The sequence below is a fragment of the Trachurus japonicus genome, chromosome 18, assembly GCF_045865225.1.
Source record: "Trachurus japonicus isolate A0001 chromosome 18, Traja_1.0".
Lineage (NCBI taxonomy): Eukaryota > Metazoa > Chordata > Actinopteri > Carangiformes > Carangidae > Trachurus > Trachurus japonicus.
In genome coordinates this window covers 10,164,768-10,182,337 of record NC_140924.1, presented here as the reverse complement: position 1 = coordinate 10,182,337, position 17,570 = coordinate 10,164,768, and the positions used below count along the sequence as shown (strand labels likewise).

General features: G+C 41.7%; 1 protein-coding gene and 1 long non-coding RNA gene across 2 annotated transcripts; one reads left to right on the top strand and one right to left on the bottom strand.

The window, feature by feature from the left end:
• The first annotated feature begins 648 nt into the window (after nucleotides 1-648).
• Nucleotides 649-3,901, top strand: LOC146968695 (uncharacterized). The gene is made up of 3 exons (XR_015034303.1): nucleotides 649-810; nucleotides 2,426-2,481; nucleotides 3,548-3,901. It is a non-coding gene; the product is annotated as an uncharacterized LOC146968695 (long non-coding RNA).
• A 3,166-nt stretch (nucleotides 3,902-7,067) lies between these two features.
• LOC146968694 (uncharacterized) lies at nucleotides 7,068-8,989 on the bottom strand. Its single transcript, XM_085760406.1, has 4 exons — nucleotides 8,984-8,989; nucleotides 8,160-8,844; nucleotides 7,851-8,078; nucleotides 7,068-7,141 (listed from the first exon to the last, which is right to left on the bottom strand). The coding sequence occupies exons 1-4, from the start codon at nucleotides 8,987-8,989 to the stop codon at nucleotides 7,068-7,070; spliced, it is 993 nt and encodes a 330-aa protein (XP_085616532.1).
• Between the last annotated feature and the right edge of the window lie 8,581 nt (nucleotides 8,990-17,570).

Genomic DNA, 17,570 nt, shown 5'->3' with positions numbered 1-17,570 from the left:
TTGATCCAAACTGGTCAAAATGTATTTGCTTTTTCACCGACTGTGATAGTCACAGATTACACAACTATGATTATGATTGTCACAAAAATGATCCATATATTGAAGTGTTTTTTGTGCAGATTTAGAGGACTGCAATTTGCTAAAATGAATGAGAGATTCGGGTTGGTTGTGAACAGTAAAATAACTGTTTAGACATTTCAGGTTCAGGTTTTGATTTATTTATTTATTTATCAGCATCGCCTTCTTTGGCTTTTCCCCCGCACCTTTTTTCTTGGGAGGCTGCACAGAGGTCGACAGATGAAGAGGACGTGTTGATGATTTTTTTTTTTGGTTATTAGTAAGTAGCCATGCCATGTTATCATTTGGCAATTATATCATATTATGTCATATCATCTCACTTGACAGTCAAAGAAGAGCTGTTTACTGTGACTGTGATATAATAATAATCAATAACCATGCCACGAGGTGGCGCCCTTGCCTTGACTGTGAGAAACAATATACACCACTCTATTTGGACAGCTTGTGGCTTAAATGGAGATGGTGACAGTTTAAGCCTGGTTATTTCAGATTTACTTTAGCAATTGGATCACTTGAAAGTAGCTAGACCACATATAAAAAACTAAACAACAACAACAACAAAACACAGGGAAACTGAACTTTGACCTTACATACTGTGATTACACTAAGGCACACAGGTGCGCCATGATTGATCTTTGACCAGGAAATATGAGACGCGACACTGAGTCAGTTTCCTCAATTGTTGTTCAGGACTTCATGGCCGATCCACTGCAATGACAGAAGAAACTGAAGGTAAAGTCCATATACAGAGTTGGTATTATTGTTGTTTTTATGCATCACGTGAAGAGTCGTGAAATGTTAAATGTAACATGTTGCGTGATGTGAGTGTGAATCTGTTAAACTCATGGTTCTTTGTTAATGAGATTTCAAAGAAGCTATTTGAAGGGACAGATTTCTTTTACATGGGATTGTGTGTCTGTATACGACATCTATTGCACGTCTGTCCGTCCTGGGTTAGGGATTCCTCCTCGGTTTCTCCAAGTTTTTCCCCTGTTAAGTGTTTTCTTGGAGTTTTTCCTCAGTGGATGTGAGGGTCTAAGGGCAGAGGATGTTGTTATGGTGCCATGTAAAGCCCTTTGAGACAAACTGTTTGTAAAAATGGGCTAATAAATACAACAACTAAAACTGCCTTGCCTTGCCTTGAAGGGATCACATTCAGATGGTAGGCTACTTTTAAATGCACCAGTGTGTAAGCTGAGAAGTGAAATCTTCAAACTTTTATCTGAGAACTTTTCCTGATTTTACCCTCCCATGAGTTTCATTTTGCTTAAAATGCCCCAGTGCTACTGTAGTTTTATGTTCCTGGCTGTTCTGTCAATTTACTAATTCTACATTCCCGTTGATGTAAAACACTGCTGTGGAAATACACTGCCCGTCCAAAATAAAAGTAAAACTTACTCTGCTTTGATTACGGCACACATTTCCGTCCAGAGTTGCATTAATTTTTCAAACATTCTCAATGGGGTTCAGGTCTGGACTCTGTGGTCACATTGGACCACGTTTCTTCCTTGAAGATGATGGTTCCCCTGTATCCTTCTAGTTTTTAATAATGTGTTGGACAGTTCTTAACCCAATTTTAGTCTCAGCAATCTCCTTAGATGTTTTATTTGCTTGATGCCAATAATTTGACCCTTCTGAAACAGATTAACATCTTTTCCACAACCACAGGATGTGTCTTTTCTTCTGACATGGTTGTTATCCATTGGGAGGCTCTTAGCTATTGGCTTAGTTATAGTAAATCCAAGTAGGTGATTTTTTTTTTGGACGGGCAGTGTAGAAATATTATAGTTTTTATTACATGTTATTATGAGTTCTTCCATTTTTATTTTTATTTGGGACTTTTCACTCTGCACTCTCAACTGAACTGTTAAAGGTGGTTAAACTTCTGATCTGATTATTATTTCATTGTTACCTGATGTGTCAGTCATTAACAGCTCATTTATAGCAGGGCAGCCTACCAAACAGTAAACTGAAGATAGACTGATAAAGCACTGTTCTCTTCAGCTGAGCGTTGCTGTTTTCCCTCTTTTAATCATTAACAAAGATCCTTTACACTTGCAAACTGATACTATGGAAGAGGATCGGGGCCATGTCTGAGTGTTTTCTTTTTCTTTTTAATTCTGATGGAATCCCAAATATATGTATATATAAACACAACATCTTCCTCTTTAATTAATTATCATTTTATATCTTATCTCTCTCACTGAGCTTCAGTCTGTTATTTTCCAGTTTTGATCATTTTAGTGGCGCCACCTTGTGACATAAATATATTACTGCACCAAAACTAGTGAAGAGGAAGAAGTGAGTGTAGATGTAGTTGTTGATGTGTTGTTGTCTCCTGTGACAGGGAGAAGATGATGTGCTGCTTCCTGCTGCTCCTCACACTGACCTCCTGTGTCTGTGGTGAGTTTACTCCTTCACTTTATTCTCTACAAACTGATACAAGCTGGGGCGCAGAAAAGGGGGGGTAAAGGAGACGGATTCTAGGGGCCCATGACTGAGGGGGGCCCAGAGAGGCCCCTAATGATGATGAAATGATAATACAGGAAAAAAAAAAAATATATATATATATATATATATATATATACAAATGTTTTATTTTCAATGTCCTGGTAACGGTAACTTTATTTGTTTTGGAAACATCAATGCCTGCAGGGCCCCCCCTTCCCCCCCTCTATTTATGTAAAATGGTTCAGTCGACTGGATCAGCTGCAGGTAGCGCACCTGCGGTTTGTCACACAGCGCCACAGCAGCAAGGAGTCAGAGACTGCAGTAGGCCTATGCCTCAAATAGCAGGCAGCCAAAAACGAAAAGAAAAGAAATTAAGAGAGAAGGAGTTGAAGGGTCGACAATATGTCACCCAGTAGGCCTATTTCAGAAAAAAAAGGTGGGTTTGTAAGTTGTGGTGGAAAGTTATGGAATGGAATATTAACTTTGTCCCTGTCTGTGGTCTATAAGCTAGCTCACTTTTCTCACCATGTTAGCTCAAGAAAACTCTGGATTTTTACATTTCACTGTTATTTTAGTTAAATAATCAATCCAGTCAAACATTTATCAAGCTGTTCTTATTCCATTTGTTGACCTCCCCTCTGTCAAAATGATGCCTCATTCTGAACAGAGTCAAGTGCACCAGCAGCTGCAGCAGCTGTCTGTCAGCCCCCAACTCCCCCTGCCCCTGAACCAGCCCCAGTGCCCCCACATGAGGAAGGAGGTGAGTAGCTGTGTGTGTTGAAATAATAATAATAATTAAAATAATAATAATAATAATAATACATTTACTACAGTCTCAAAACAATTGTCAAAAATACCATTAAAATGCATAATTGTATGTAAAATAGCATCAAAAAATTTTTGCGGCTGTGTTGGGGGCCCTGTAAAGATTCTTTTCATGGGGCCCAAAATCCCTAGTGGCGCCCCTGGATACAAGTCCTCAGTTAGTCTGCTCCTCACTTTCCCTCTGTCTCCTCAGAACCAACATTTGTAGTGAAGGTGACACAGAGCTCCTATCAGGCAGAGGAGAACCACAACATCACACTGGAGTGGACCTTCAAAGACATTCAGGGTTCAGCAGAGCCGTACGTTGTCTTGTGTCGACTCTTCACTGATGACAGAGTCTCAGTGCTGTATTATATACGTAATGGCGATAAGAACTCAGAGTCTCAGGGTAACCAGTTTTCAGGACGAGTCCAGTGTGACAGAGACGTCCTCAGAGAAGGACGAGTCAGACTTCATGTGTCCAGACTCAGGACTGAAGACTCAGGACGGTACCAGTGTGAAGTTCTCACTGAGTATGGGAGTGGATCTGATGAATGTCACCTGAACATCACTGGTGAGTTGGTTCAGTAGAGTCAGTAGAGTCAGTAGATCTCTGGTGATGGAGGTTACCACCAGTGTTGTACAGACTCTGCTGCTGAACTAGACCTGATGGAGTTTGTCTGCTCAGCTCTAGATTATTTACTAAGACTGTCATTAATGAACACAACATAGAATAAACTGCACATGGAAACAAACACCAGGAGCTTCAAATACAAACAGTCCACATCTGAACTTTGGACCTGAAGGACCAACAAGTATTTCTATGTCTTTTACAGAAGCTGTTGCTGAACCAGGACCAGGACCAGAGATCAGAACCAGAGAGACCAGGTCAGCAGGTGGCAGAAGCAGTTTTACTGGTTCTCTGTCTGTTCTTTGTTCTCTGGCTTTGTTTATTCTAATTTAAAGCAGAAGTAAGCGATATATTTGTGTTAATATAAGTCTTAGATAGATATATCTTCCGACAGCAATCACTTACATAGAGTGTTTGGTCTGAAACACGGGTCTGTCAGTCACTCTGCTCTGCTCTGAGCCGAAGAGAAAACTTTTCTCGTATCCTACAGTTTTTATCCAATGAGGAGAGAGAACGGCATGCAAGGCTGTGTGTGCAGCCAAGGGATGCGCGTGAATGTGGTGACGTAGGGACGAGGACTGTTATGGTGCGTTCAAGGCAACTCGTAACTCGTGTTTTTCCGACCTGTGAAGTTGTACCAGTTCGATCTGGTACGAGTTCACGGGTCAGAAGTTACGAGTGGCCGTTATAGTGACTTTCACAGGTAAAACAGGTCGGAAAAACACGAGTGGGTTGCCTGAAACGCTACAAAGTCGTAAGTTGTGACATGAAGCTGTAATTTACGGTTTCAAAAGCCTGCCTGGAATGCAGCATTAGCCAAAATGACTGGATCGCTTACTTCTGCTTTAAGAGAGAAAACAACACCACAGCTGCGGAGACTCAGAGTCTCTCTAAAAGATTCGGTCCATCAGATCTAACAGGACTCTGTCTGAACCACCGTCCTCTGTCGTATCAACAGAACCTGAGTCAAAGAACCAAGAGACAGAACCAAGACTGACTCTGGATCAGCTGCGGATGGAGACATGAACTGATATAAAATATATTATATAGTCTTCTGTACAGAATTAGGATTTAATCAGGAAATTCATTACTTGTTCTGAAGCTTCTCTCACTCTCACAGGCACTGAAAGCCAAAAACGTCAGAAAATATAAAGTGCAAAGCCGACCGTCAGCTTCGCACTTTATATTTTTTGACGTTTTTTCAGTGCCTGTGAGAGTTAGCCTAGAAATCTAGACGCACCCTAGCGGCAGCAAATATATTTGCTCTGTAGGTGGGTCTAGAAACGAGCCATAGGAACTTTTTGAGTCTCGAACACCGTTTGTGTTCACCAATCACAGCGCTCTATCTGTTTAGAGAGTCATTGGGCGGGTAGCCTCGCATCACCAGGCTCTTCAGACAAGCGAAGAGCCTGGTGTCCGTTACCTCTGAATTAGACTGCATTCTGGTTCCTGTCTGTAGCGGATACCAAAATCACCAAATTCACCAAAATAAAAGTGTTCACCAACATAAAACTTATAAAATAAACATTAACTTGTAATACAATAAAAGCGAAATGTTAACTTAATGCCTCGGGGACTTTCTTGTAAATTATATTCCTTAAATTAAAGAGTTTTACCACATTTTATTAGCTGAGTGCTTTTATTTTGAAGGAAAGGTCTGTCTCTCTCGCCCTGGATCCGTTTCCTTCCCAAAACAGCGAGTCAACGGCCCCAGACTATTGGGCGGGCTTAACGCCATGACGACATACATTTTAATTGGCTTGTCAGGCTAAGGTCATCCTGCTCTTTGCTCTGATTGGTCGTAGCGCTACCCTATTGCATACAGAGGCAGTTTGAAAGACAGCCTTCATCCCGCCCCCTGGATTGAGCCGAGGTCTACCGGTCGTTGCCAGACTTTACATTTTAATGATATAGTCTGGCTTGTCAGGCTATGTGAGAGTGAGAGAGTTGATGAAACGGTCACAATAAACTTTCCTGTAAGTCTTTAATGTAAATATCCTGTAAATAAATCTTTATTTTTCAGAGTGAAGTTGTTCTGACTCTTCTGTGTGTCAAAGTCTTGATGTCAGAGGCTCAGTTAGGCCTACCAAGACTTAAAAAGCTTCTAGCGCTCCCTGCTGACCATCTATCAGAACTAAAACTATACACACTGCCCTCTTTCATATTTAACCGTTGTCTCATTATATGAACTGCAAACATGATGTTCTGTTTAAAGGAGTCAGAGTCGCTCCACTGGTTTGAGACGCTGAGATTCAGCTCATCAACAACCATTGATCCAAGACTGACAGCGGTGATTTCCCACAATGCACAGCAACAACAGTGACAGTTTTAGTGTGAGCTGCTGTAAAGTGAACTCACATTACAAACACCAAAACCTAAGTTTGACAAAAGGACTGTCGCTACCCGATCTGCGATGCTACCGGATCCGTGACAAAACTGGTCTGCGCATGCGCAGACCGGCTGCCATCTTGGACAGCTGCCTACGGCAACTCCACTTGGACAAACTTCATTTGGGCACTGCCCGATTTGCGTACATGCTTTAAGTTCTGTGAATTTAAAATACGGTACTGTGAAAATGATTAAAAAATAAAATAAAATAAAATAAAAACCGCGTAGGTCCGTCATAAGACAGCCGCGGCAGACTCGTTTATTCAGTGAGTGTTGTGGTAGTTGTGATTGTTTGTGGTTGTCATGGTGATGAGGCCGGCGAGAAAAGAGGACAGTAAACATTAAAAGTCCGCCTGTGTTCCTGTTTTCTGAGCATCAAGATCCAGACCACCACAACCAACCCTCAATTTACATTACTAATAAAGTATTTAAAAAAATAAATAAAAAGATAAACCGTCTGTGGCGACGCACATAGGGCAGTGATCCTAAGTCAATTCAACTAAGTTTGTCCAAGTGGAGTTGCCGTACGTGGCTGTCACGGATCCGGTAGCGTCGCGGATCGGGTAGCGACAAGGACATCACACTGTGAATGTAGCTTAGTATCAAACCTTTGTACTTTGTACATCACTGAACTGTGTCGTCTCTATGTGTGTTGTCAAATTTCATGTGAAACCTCTGCTGTTTCTCCTGAACTCAAAAAGGTTTCTGTGTGGTTTCATCTCAGTCCGTCCAACGGCTGCTGAGATGTTTCAGTCTGGACCGACGTGTCCGTACTGACTGAAGGACAATCTGACGGTTCAGAGACACATTTACTGATTAAAGCTGACCATCTTGATTACCCAGAGTTCCACAGTATTAATTTAATGAACAATTTTAAAATCATGAACTGTAACAAAATATTTTACATGTGAAATAATTTTTCACTGTGTTGTGATGAGCTGTTACAGTTCAATAACTGCAGCCTCACACACACTACTGCTGCCTTCAGTAACAGTCCTGAGTTTACATACACTCACACACTTGCCAGAAACATCAGAGAATTGACGGCCACAAAAACTTCAACTGTACGTTTACGCTCCTTCGTGGATTCTTGTGAACACGTAAAGATCTTCCTGTTGACAAAATGTCTCATCACAAAACTGCAACTAAATGATTGAACGTGTCTTAACTCTACCTACTGCCTTACATGTACTCCACACACACTACAAGAAAATGGTTTCACTTCTGTATGGACTTTCATGTGCTGCTCAAGACAACAACTGAAGTTTCCATCCTTTATGGGATTTCATGTGTGTCGCCAAATTCTCCAGCTCCATAAATGTTTCCCCACAAACACTGCAACCAAATGGCTTCTCTTTTGAATGGACTTTTGTGTGAACCAAAACATTAATCTTCTGGGCAAATCCTTTCCCACAAATAGCACAACTAAATGGTTTCTCCTGTGTGTGTAGTCTGAAGTGCACATTTAAACTCGCTGAATGTCTAAAATGTTTCCCACAGGTAGGACATTCAAGTGGTTTCTCTCCTGTATGGATCCTCATGTGGTCTTTAAGATGACCTCTTCGACTAAATGTTTTACCACAGGTAGCACACTCAAAAGGTTTCTTTCCTGTATGGAGTTTCATGTGGTCTTTAAGAGTACCTCTTTGATTAAATGTTTTACCACAGGTAGCACACTCAAATGGTTTTTTTCCTGTATGGAGTCTCATGTGGTCTTTAAGATGAGCTCTTTGACTAAATGTTTTACCACAAGGACAATCAAATGGTTTCTCTCCTGTATGGATCCTCATGTGGAGTTTAAGATGACTTCTTCGACTAAATTGTTTACCACAGGTAGCACAGTCAAATGGTTTCTCTCCTGTATGGATCCTCATGTGGAGTTTAAGATGACTTCTTCGACTAAATTGTTTACCACAGGTAGCACAGTCAAATGGTTTCTCTCCTGTATGGATCCTCATGTGGAGTTTAAGATGACTTCTTCGACTAAATTGTTTACCACAGGTAGCACAGTAAAATGGTTTCTCTCCTGTATGGATCCTCATGTGTCTCTTCAACATCGAGGGTGCATTAAAAGTTTTTCCACACTCTGAGCAGCAGTGAGACTTCTTACCAGTGTCACATTCTTCATCACTTACATGAACAGCTTCACTGTTCAAACCTGACTCAGGTTCTGTGGTTTCTCTCCAGTCATCACTGTCTTCAGTCTCACAGGACGACTCTGAGACCTCATCATCTGTATCTGGTTGAAGATCTTCAGGTTGATCTGAGTTCCTGGCTGGTTCAGATCCTCCACAGTCGTCTCCATCGGCCTCTATCTGTTCAGCTGAGCTGCTGGATGGAGGCTCAGCCTCAGTTTTTCTTTGATGAAGTTGTAGGGACTGAGGTTTCTCCTCCTCATCCTCACTCTTCACATGGACAGAAGTGAGGGGAAACTCTGGAGTGGTCGATCGTTCCTCCTTTTCTTCTTTAATATGTAGACTACCTGGGTTCTCCTGATCCAGACTAGAGGTCAACTCAGGAGGATCCTCTGCTTCAATCTTCAACAGGTGCTGATCACCTGCAGAAACAATGAAACACATCATCATCACTGTCACTCATACAACTGGTGTCTCTATGAACCCCAATGGTCACCTCCATTACTGTTAACAAAAGTCAAAACAGGAACATAATTGACCCTTCGCGTAAGCCCCGCCCCCTTGGTTACTGTTGCTACGCCGGGCAAGCTTTCACTCCCAGCCATGCTCCTGGCAATATTTGGTATCGATTTCAAAGGAAATATCAGCAAATTTCTGGATAAACTGTTCTGAGATAATAGAGAGAAGAAGTCACAAAGATCATTCATGGTTTTCAGTGACGTGTGACTCGCGCAGGAGGATAAAACATCTGTTCAACGACACGACTGGACAATGTACAGAGCAGCAGTAAGGGCTGGTAATTTTACCGTCTATCAACCCACGAAGACTTGGGTCATCTCACTGGTCATGAAACGTTGTCAAACTGCAAATTTTGGGGCGATTGTGAACCACATACAGCTTTCGTTGCTGTTTTTTTTTCTCCCACCGCTGTATCAGTCAGTGAAAGCAGTCCCTGCCTGGAGGATCCCTCGCCTAAAAGCCCAGGTAAAAGCCCTAAAACTACAGCTGTCATTTCGGATGTGAACGGTTATCCCCATATTTACACTTGCTCAAGTCGAAAAAAAAGTCCGCTCGTATCTGAACATCTCTATATTGCTGCTGCCGCCGCCGCCGCCACCATAGTAGCAGCAGCAACAACAACATCCTTCTCTACAAACAAATGTTTTTCGTCCTAGTCTCAAAATGTGTCCACAAAAGCAAACGTAATGACTCAACTGCCGAAAGCTTGCCAGGCTTATAGTTACGGTTGCTAACGTAGGATTGGACAATAGCCGTTTGTGGGAGGAGTTGGCGAAGGGTCAATTGACCCTTTGTTGGCCTTCTGATTGGTCTGCTGTTCCACCAATCAGAGCGCTTCTCCCCATGTCACGTGTTGTGCAACATTCTAAGGTTGGACAACACTGGAATGAAACCCTATGAAGCAAGATAGGTAGACAGCAACTTTTGGGCAAAAACTACTTTATAATTTTTCAATATGGTTAAAATGTGTGCCTGGGGTTCCTGCAATAGCAACTCACAATATCTGGAACGTATTTGAGTCATTTTTATCCCATTCCCCAAACACAAGACATCAATAAACATACTTAGCCTATGTACTGTATATAATATTACTTTAACTTTCTGTTATGTATTTAGTTGAGCTTAATAATAGGGTTTGGGGGTGGTCCACTAGGGGGAGCTGTAGGCATAGGTCAGGGGTTAACTGTTAACAAAGTTTTGTTTGTTGTTGTTGTTGTGTGCAGTCCTCATGAGAAGTGAGCCTGTTTTCCCTGGCTGTACTTTGTGCTATTGAAGCTCATTCATTCTCCAGTCCACTCTCTGGTCGTGTTCTTTAACAGAGAAGATCTAATACCTTCAAAGTTATCTAGCAAACGTAACATTACCGCTACTAATGTCTTTTGAACTTTGTGAAGTTTTACGAGGAGAAACGGGAGATCGGCGGAGATTAAGCGTTAGCTTGTAGCTAACGTTAGCTAGCGCCGTTAGCTACTAACTAGTGAGTGACCAAAACAATGATTTTTCCCCATTTTTCGGAAAAGTCGGGTAATGCCCGTTCAATCGTTCTTTAGCCATGTCTGTCTTCTATCACGGACACCATTTTTCTGATATGTAAGTTAATTCAAATTTCCCTTACTAGCAATTTAAATCTTCCTAATTTTCAATGGTTTCCAATGGGAGTTAACCCTTCCGTGACCATTGTTTGTCCAACCTAGCAACAGTAACCGTGGGGGGCGGGGCCTTGACAAAGGGTCAATTGTACCAGAGACCTTGCGTTGCATCGCGGCCGCAGTGTTGCCAACTTGGCGACTTTGTCGCTAAATCTGGCGACTTTCCAACCCCTCTTGGTGACTTTTTTTGTCAAAAGCGACTAGCGACAAATCTAGCGACTTTTTCCCGTGATATTACAAACGTTTCTGGACCTGAAATCACGTTATCACAGCTGTTTTCAACGAGCAGCGGCGCTGCCGCGGGCACTCACAGGTATTCAGCCTACACACAGTAGTGTCACGGAGCTGCCTCCGCTGCATTCAGAGACGCACTGCTCCACGCCACAGACATAAAGAGCGCCGCTGGCCGCTGCCGCCCCCCCCCCGCTGAGATAACGACGTCATTTAGCGACTTTTACGACAGCCAATAGCGACTTTGCTTACTGAGGAGTTGGCAACACTGCGCGGCCGTTCCCAGTGTCGCTTCTGATGTTTTTTGGGGGGGACTTTTCACTGTTTTTTGACAAACAGCCGTTTGCCAAAAAAGAGAAAGAAAAAGAAAATACCATTGTTACCCTTTTGTAGAACTTGTTTGTTTCCAACATGTCCTGTTGTAAGGTTACCAGTGCAGACCTACCAACTCTGGAGTAGTGAAAAAGGTGACAAGTTACAAAACTAAAACCCCCTTCATTCATTTCTACTACCCTGGTTGACATTAGAAAAAAAAGGTGACTAGTTTGCAGGTGTGCAGTGGTTAAATCCTGAAGTGCAATACTCCAATAATGTACGACTATAAGGGTCATTCCGCCAAAAGAGTGCCATTTGCTCATTGTAACTCTTAAAAATTAAACTTCATTTTTCATTCCATTTCAGTATAGAATTTTTTAATATACACATTTACTCATTCAAAATGAGTACTGGTCAATCTCAGGCTACTTTATTTAATTTATTGCTGCTTTTATAATTGCATTTTTGAAGAAAAAGTAACAGCAATGAGGGTAACAGCAATGAGTTTTTTGCATAAAATCAGCAATTGTGTGAAATCTAGCCAAATAGCATCTATACTAACAGCTTGAGCACACAGAGCACATTCTTAGGATTTAACTGAATATTTTACTTTTGATATAAACAAACACTGTCTAGAGATAATTTAGGTAACAGGAATGAGTTTTAAGAGTGACGGACCCTGACATAGCTACAATATCATTCAATTTCAGGAAAAATAAATTACAGAATTTAATTTTGGTCTTCCCATGACTTTCAAAAGACCTAAATGATGTCACTTCCAGCAGAACATGTCACTGGTGGAATGATCCAAAACTTTTAGAGTGTAGAATGTGTCCGGGTAACAGCACTGAGTGAAAACCTGGGGACGGGACTAAAATGTGAATTTTAACCAAAATATAATTAGGTTTAAATTTAAAAAATGTTATATAAGTGTAGATATAATATAAAGTCACACTAATATGCAAAAAAAATGAGATTTTAGAAGGATTTTATTCATAATGCATTGTGGTAAACTATAGCGTTTGGCTCTGGGGACATGCAACAAAGGCTATGTTTCAGTGCTTTGAAAGCCTTTTTATAGTAATTAAAAATTATATATCTTTAATTTCTACTGTGATTCATGTGTATGGTGCTTTGTTTATTAATTAAATGCAATTTATATTATATTATTACATGTTTTTATACATTTAATATGCTGGGGACAGAAATGGCACTCTTTTGGTGGAATCGTTCATAAATATTCCTAAACTTTAAGTTTGTGTGTGATGAAGACACGATTCAACATCTGAACTGTTTTACATCTTCAAATTAATCACAGAGCAACAGAACGTGTGGGGAAAATAAACTTTAATCTGATGGTTTTGGCGATGGCTCCTCCAAAAACAGGACTATGGGAATAAATTCAAATAAAAAAAGATACTACTTGCTAGTCGATAATAGCTACGTCAATTTACAGAGTAAGTCGCCTCAACTAAAATACCTTCTTAGATTTTGTAACTCCCTAGGCTGTTGTACAATTGTTGATAGCCACATAAAAGTTAGAAGATAAATGTAGTACAACGTGTCCTCTTTCTCTACAAACCACAACTTTGAGGTGAAATGAGGTAAAACTGAATCACCAACCGGTTTTGTTGAGGACGACTCGAGGCTGCAGGAGAACATCCAGCAGGTTCCTCTGCCGCTCGATCTCCTGTCTGAAGCCCGAAGCCTCCGCCTCGTACCCGGCTACGACTCTGTCCACGGCCGCTAAGATTTCCTGGGAGGCGGCGGCGAGTCTCTCGGTAACAAATCCTCTCAGAAACTCCACCTCAGACATTTTACTCAAACTCTTTGTTGTTCCTGGCAGGAGACCCGAGCTGTTTGTTTCCCGCTGATAGACTCTCTTAACGCCTGATTTCCACCGAGGCCGTCAGTAAAACACTTCCGCCCCCTTTCAAAATAAAACACAACATGCACGTCCCCTTTCAAAATAAAACACAACATGCACGTCATCTAACTTCACAACCACACACGTGTATGACTTCACAACAACATTACGTCATGAACGTTACCGGTGTTACCAGGCAACGGTCAATTGATCAGAGGATCGGACTCGGCAGGATGGACGATGAGCGATTGATTGTCGAAGTGGAAAAACACAAAGTGATCTATGACACATCTGATCCTTTTTACAAGGACAACGGAAGAAAGGACAAAGCCTGGTACTTAATTGCAGGAGTTTTGGGAGTGGATGGTGAGTATAAAGTAGTTAAACTATTGCCAAGATGCTACAAATGTGATTCTAAAAACTTAACGTTACAGAAACTACCGTTGAGTATCTGTAAACTGTTTAATTATTTATTAATATAGCACATTACCTATTTCTTACCCTGTCCTGATCAGTGAAAGTCACTGAACATTTTTAATGACTTTATAAAATATTCGTTTTCTTTAGAAGTAGCCTAGGCTACTTGACTGAATAACTTTTAAGCTTTTGTACTTGCAACCTTTTGTTTTTATTTTAAACTTTCTGTCTTTTCTGTAAAGAGGAAATACACAGAAGATATTTCACACAGCAGTGGTATTAAAGGTACAAATAGCCTATGTAATAGGCTACTATTATAAATAGGCTACCTATTGAAAATGTAACTAACTGCCCAGTGTTAAATATTGTTGAAATAGTCAGCTGTGGGGGAAGTGTATCAACTTTCAGTCTCTATGCTAATGTAAATTGCTGACAGAGTGGCACTGCATTTACAATGGGGTGTGACAGTTGACACTACAATTTGTGAAGCAGCAGGCTAATTTTTAAGTGTTTTATTTACAATGAATGATGATGCCACCTTTAGAATAATAGAACAATAAATCTGCAATGAGAATGATAAAAAAAACAAGATCTGACATCTATTTCAGGTTCAGGTTCAGTTCAGGTTCATTTATTTAGCACAAAAAAAAGCGTATAATGCTGCGCAAGGAGGGAACAAAGTCCTAGACGGACTTCTACTAGATTCCACCCCTGTCATTAGCAGACAACATACATGAGCTAAACAAAAACAGAAGACAAAAGATCAAATTTACAAATATATACATTTTTCACGCCTTTAAAAAAAAAGCTTTTAAATCATCCTGTCCTGCCAGGACACACTGCCTTGTGGGGAGCTGAAATATGTGGAGAAGATCTCCCTCACATGACAGGCCTCTCTTGAGGCCCTGTTTCCTCCCATGTTGCGAACGGGTGGCAGGTTTCTCCCCTGTTGCTCTGCCTCCTCCAGCAACCTCATATTCTCCCTCGGGGCAAGCAGGAAGTTGTGGAGGATGCATGCAGCCACAACGAGGGTGTCCACGTGTTGTGGGTGCAGGTTGATCCTGCGATGCAGAACTCTCCACCTGGATGAGAGAATGCCAAAAGCATTCTCAACCACCATCCTTGCCCTTGAAAGTCTGTAGTTAAAAACCCTCTTTTTGTGTGTGAGGTTCAGTCCAGGGAATGGTCTCATTAGGTATGGCTTAAGTGGAAAGGCTGCATCACCCACCATGACGTGTGGCACATCTCCCAAGTGAGCAGCGCCAGGCAGAGAGGTACTGGGTGGGACATGAAGTGACTTGGTCTCCATTCCTCTCCCCAGAGCTGACCCAGCAAATACACCGCCATCACTGGTCCTTCCAAAGTCCCCCACCTGAATGACCCTGAACTTGTAGTTGGAGTCCACAAGTGCCAACAGCACTATGGAGAAGGTTTTTTTATAATTAAAAAACTGACTCCCGGTCTGTGGTGGGGCTTGGATGGTCACGTGTTTCCCATCTATTGCTCCCAGAGAGTTTGGAAAGTTCCATTTATTCCAGAAGCCATCAGCCACTTCCTCCCATGTGTCTTGTGTTGGCCTGGGCAGGAACCTCTCCATCATGGTTTTCGCAATGGCAGCACACACCATGTGGACTGACTTCATGACTGTTGTGTGCCCCAGGCGGTAGCTATATGCCAGACTCAGTAGCGAATCCCCGGAAGCCATGTACCTGTGAGGGAAGAAGCAAATAAATATAAGTTATATGTGAACATTTGATATTCACCTGTGTCTCTCCTTTGTTTCAGCTGATACGTGTAAAGCGCGATGGAAGGTTTTAAGGGATGCTTTTGTGAAAAACAAGAAAAAAAACCTTCCAAGTGGCTCAGCAGGTGGCACACAAAAGGAGTGGAAATATACGGACATCATGTCCTTCCTTTTGCCCTACATCCAACCTAGGAGGTCTGTATCAATTACTTAAACAAAAGTAAATTTCATTAAATTATTGAAGCCTCAAACAATACTGATAACAGTAGTGTTGTAAAAAATGTTTCTTCAAAGTGCACTATTAAAGTGGTGAGAACTTGTATATAAAACTGGTATGTTCATATGCAAATTGTTCCTATGTCTATTTTTTTTTCATATAGCTCAAAAAGCAATTTGAGCCAGTCACAGGTCGATGAGGAGTGGTCAGGTACCCCTCAGTCTTTGTCAGGGTCTGAGGATCATTCCAGCACCCCTGGCATCTCACAACTCTCTGCATCTCTGGCTCCATCAACCCCAGCACCATCTACGTCTAGGTCCCGTAGCCCCAGGGACAGGACATCAACACCGGCTGTTGCAGCGCGGGCGCCCCGTGAAAACAGAAGAGGCCAAAGACCAGACGCAGACATTGGGGAGCGACTGATGTCTTTGCTGGAGCAGCCGGTGCCGAAACCTCATATGCCTGATGGGGACCTGGATGAGGCGTACCACTTTGCCTTGAGCATTGTCCCAATGTTGCACAGACTAAATAAGGACAGTAGACAACAGGCAAAAATTGAGATCCTGTCACTGTTGCACAACCTTGAAAGAGGCTCATCAAGCCACTAGACAAATTCAACCTCCTCCTCCTCCTAGAGCACCGTTGCCTCCCCCCACTCCAGGACATTTCCGGCCCGTTAACCACCCCCCACAAACAGGGGCATTCACAGAAATGCTACATTCTGACTGGGAAGACCCAAATGCTACAGGGCCATACTACACAGACATGTAGTAGCCTAAATGTAAAATGAGAATAATTGTTTGTTTACCTGAAGATTTTACTTTTTTTTATGTTACTATATTAAAGTATTTAAGTTTTTATTCTGTTTTTTAAAAGCTCTTTAATCTCTTTCACTTTTGCTATTTTTTAAACACTTTAAATACTTATTACGTGTATATGTTCACATTTTTATTTGAAAAGTATTAAAACTGTTTCTTCAGCTTGTGGTCTGTGATTTCATTTGTTTGTGGTTTACCTTAGTGCTACAGCCAGTCTCTGTTTAGGTTCTATGGCAGCTCTGTAGTTCGTGCTTTGCCTGGTCACTTCAGGGCCAATGAAGGACAGAAGTTCGTCCATTTGCTCGGCACTCATTCTGAAATACTGGTGGTGACGTTGGCTGTCCAGCCTCAGTTCGGCCACCAGATGGTAAAAATCGCCTTGTTGTCGTCTTTGCTGGTTGAGGGGATGGACCCAAAATCTGCTCCTTCTCCCTCTACGCCTCCTCTGCAGTCCTTCAAGTAAGAGAACTAATCCCAGTGTTCTCCCTCTGCTTACAGGCACTGTATGTGAACAATACACAAGAAATAATAATTATTAGGCTGTTATTATAGCATTTGTGAATAAAAACAGTGGGGGGGGGGGGGGGGGGGGGCTGTAGTTTGTAGCCAATAGTCACATCGACATCAACTCACGATATTTTTTATTTTATTTTTTATTAGCTCAAATCTAGAGACAAAACCGTCTAATTGAGACTCGGCTTTTGTTTTTTTTAATGACAATTTACCGTAAGCTACATGACAGTCTGGGAGACGCTGTGCGCTACTGTAGAGGGGATGAGAAGGAGAAAACGGGGGGGGGGGTAAATCCACCCCGGCAAATCGCACCCTGATTATACTATATATAGCCTACTTATATTATACTAATTATTATTAATTTATTGTTTTATAAACACACACACAAAAGAAAGCCACAAATCATTGATCCGTGTCCTGTAACCGGACATTTAACAGTAGTCGTTATGTAACCGTTATGTAATCACAGTGTCAATTCAGCACAAAAAAGCAGGACATAATGAAACTACATAAAATCAGACAACTATAGAAACTGACGAGCAAACTTACCCATGGTAGAAGAAGCACAATATTGAGGATAGATGGCCAAATCAACAATTCTTCAAGTCGGAGAAAAAGTCAGCTGTAGTCGACTAGGTGCAGAAGCGGTCGTCATGGAAACTTCCGGTCGTCCTGGAGTGCATAGCCATTTCCAGTCATAGCTGCACTGTATCAGAGTGGTTGATATTAACAAAGTGGCGACATCAGCTGTCGCCACTTTGTTAATATCAACCAAAGACGGTTTATAAACCAA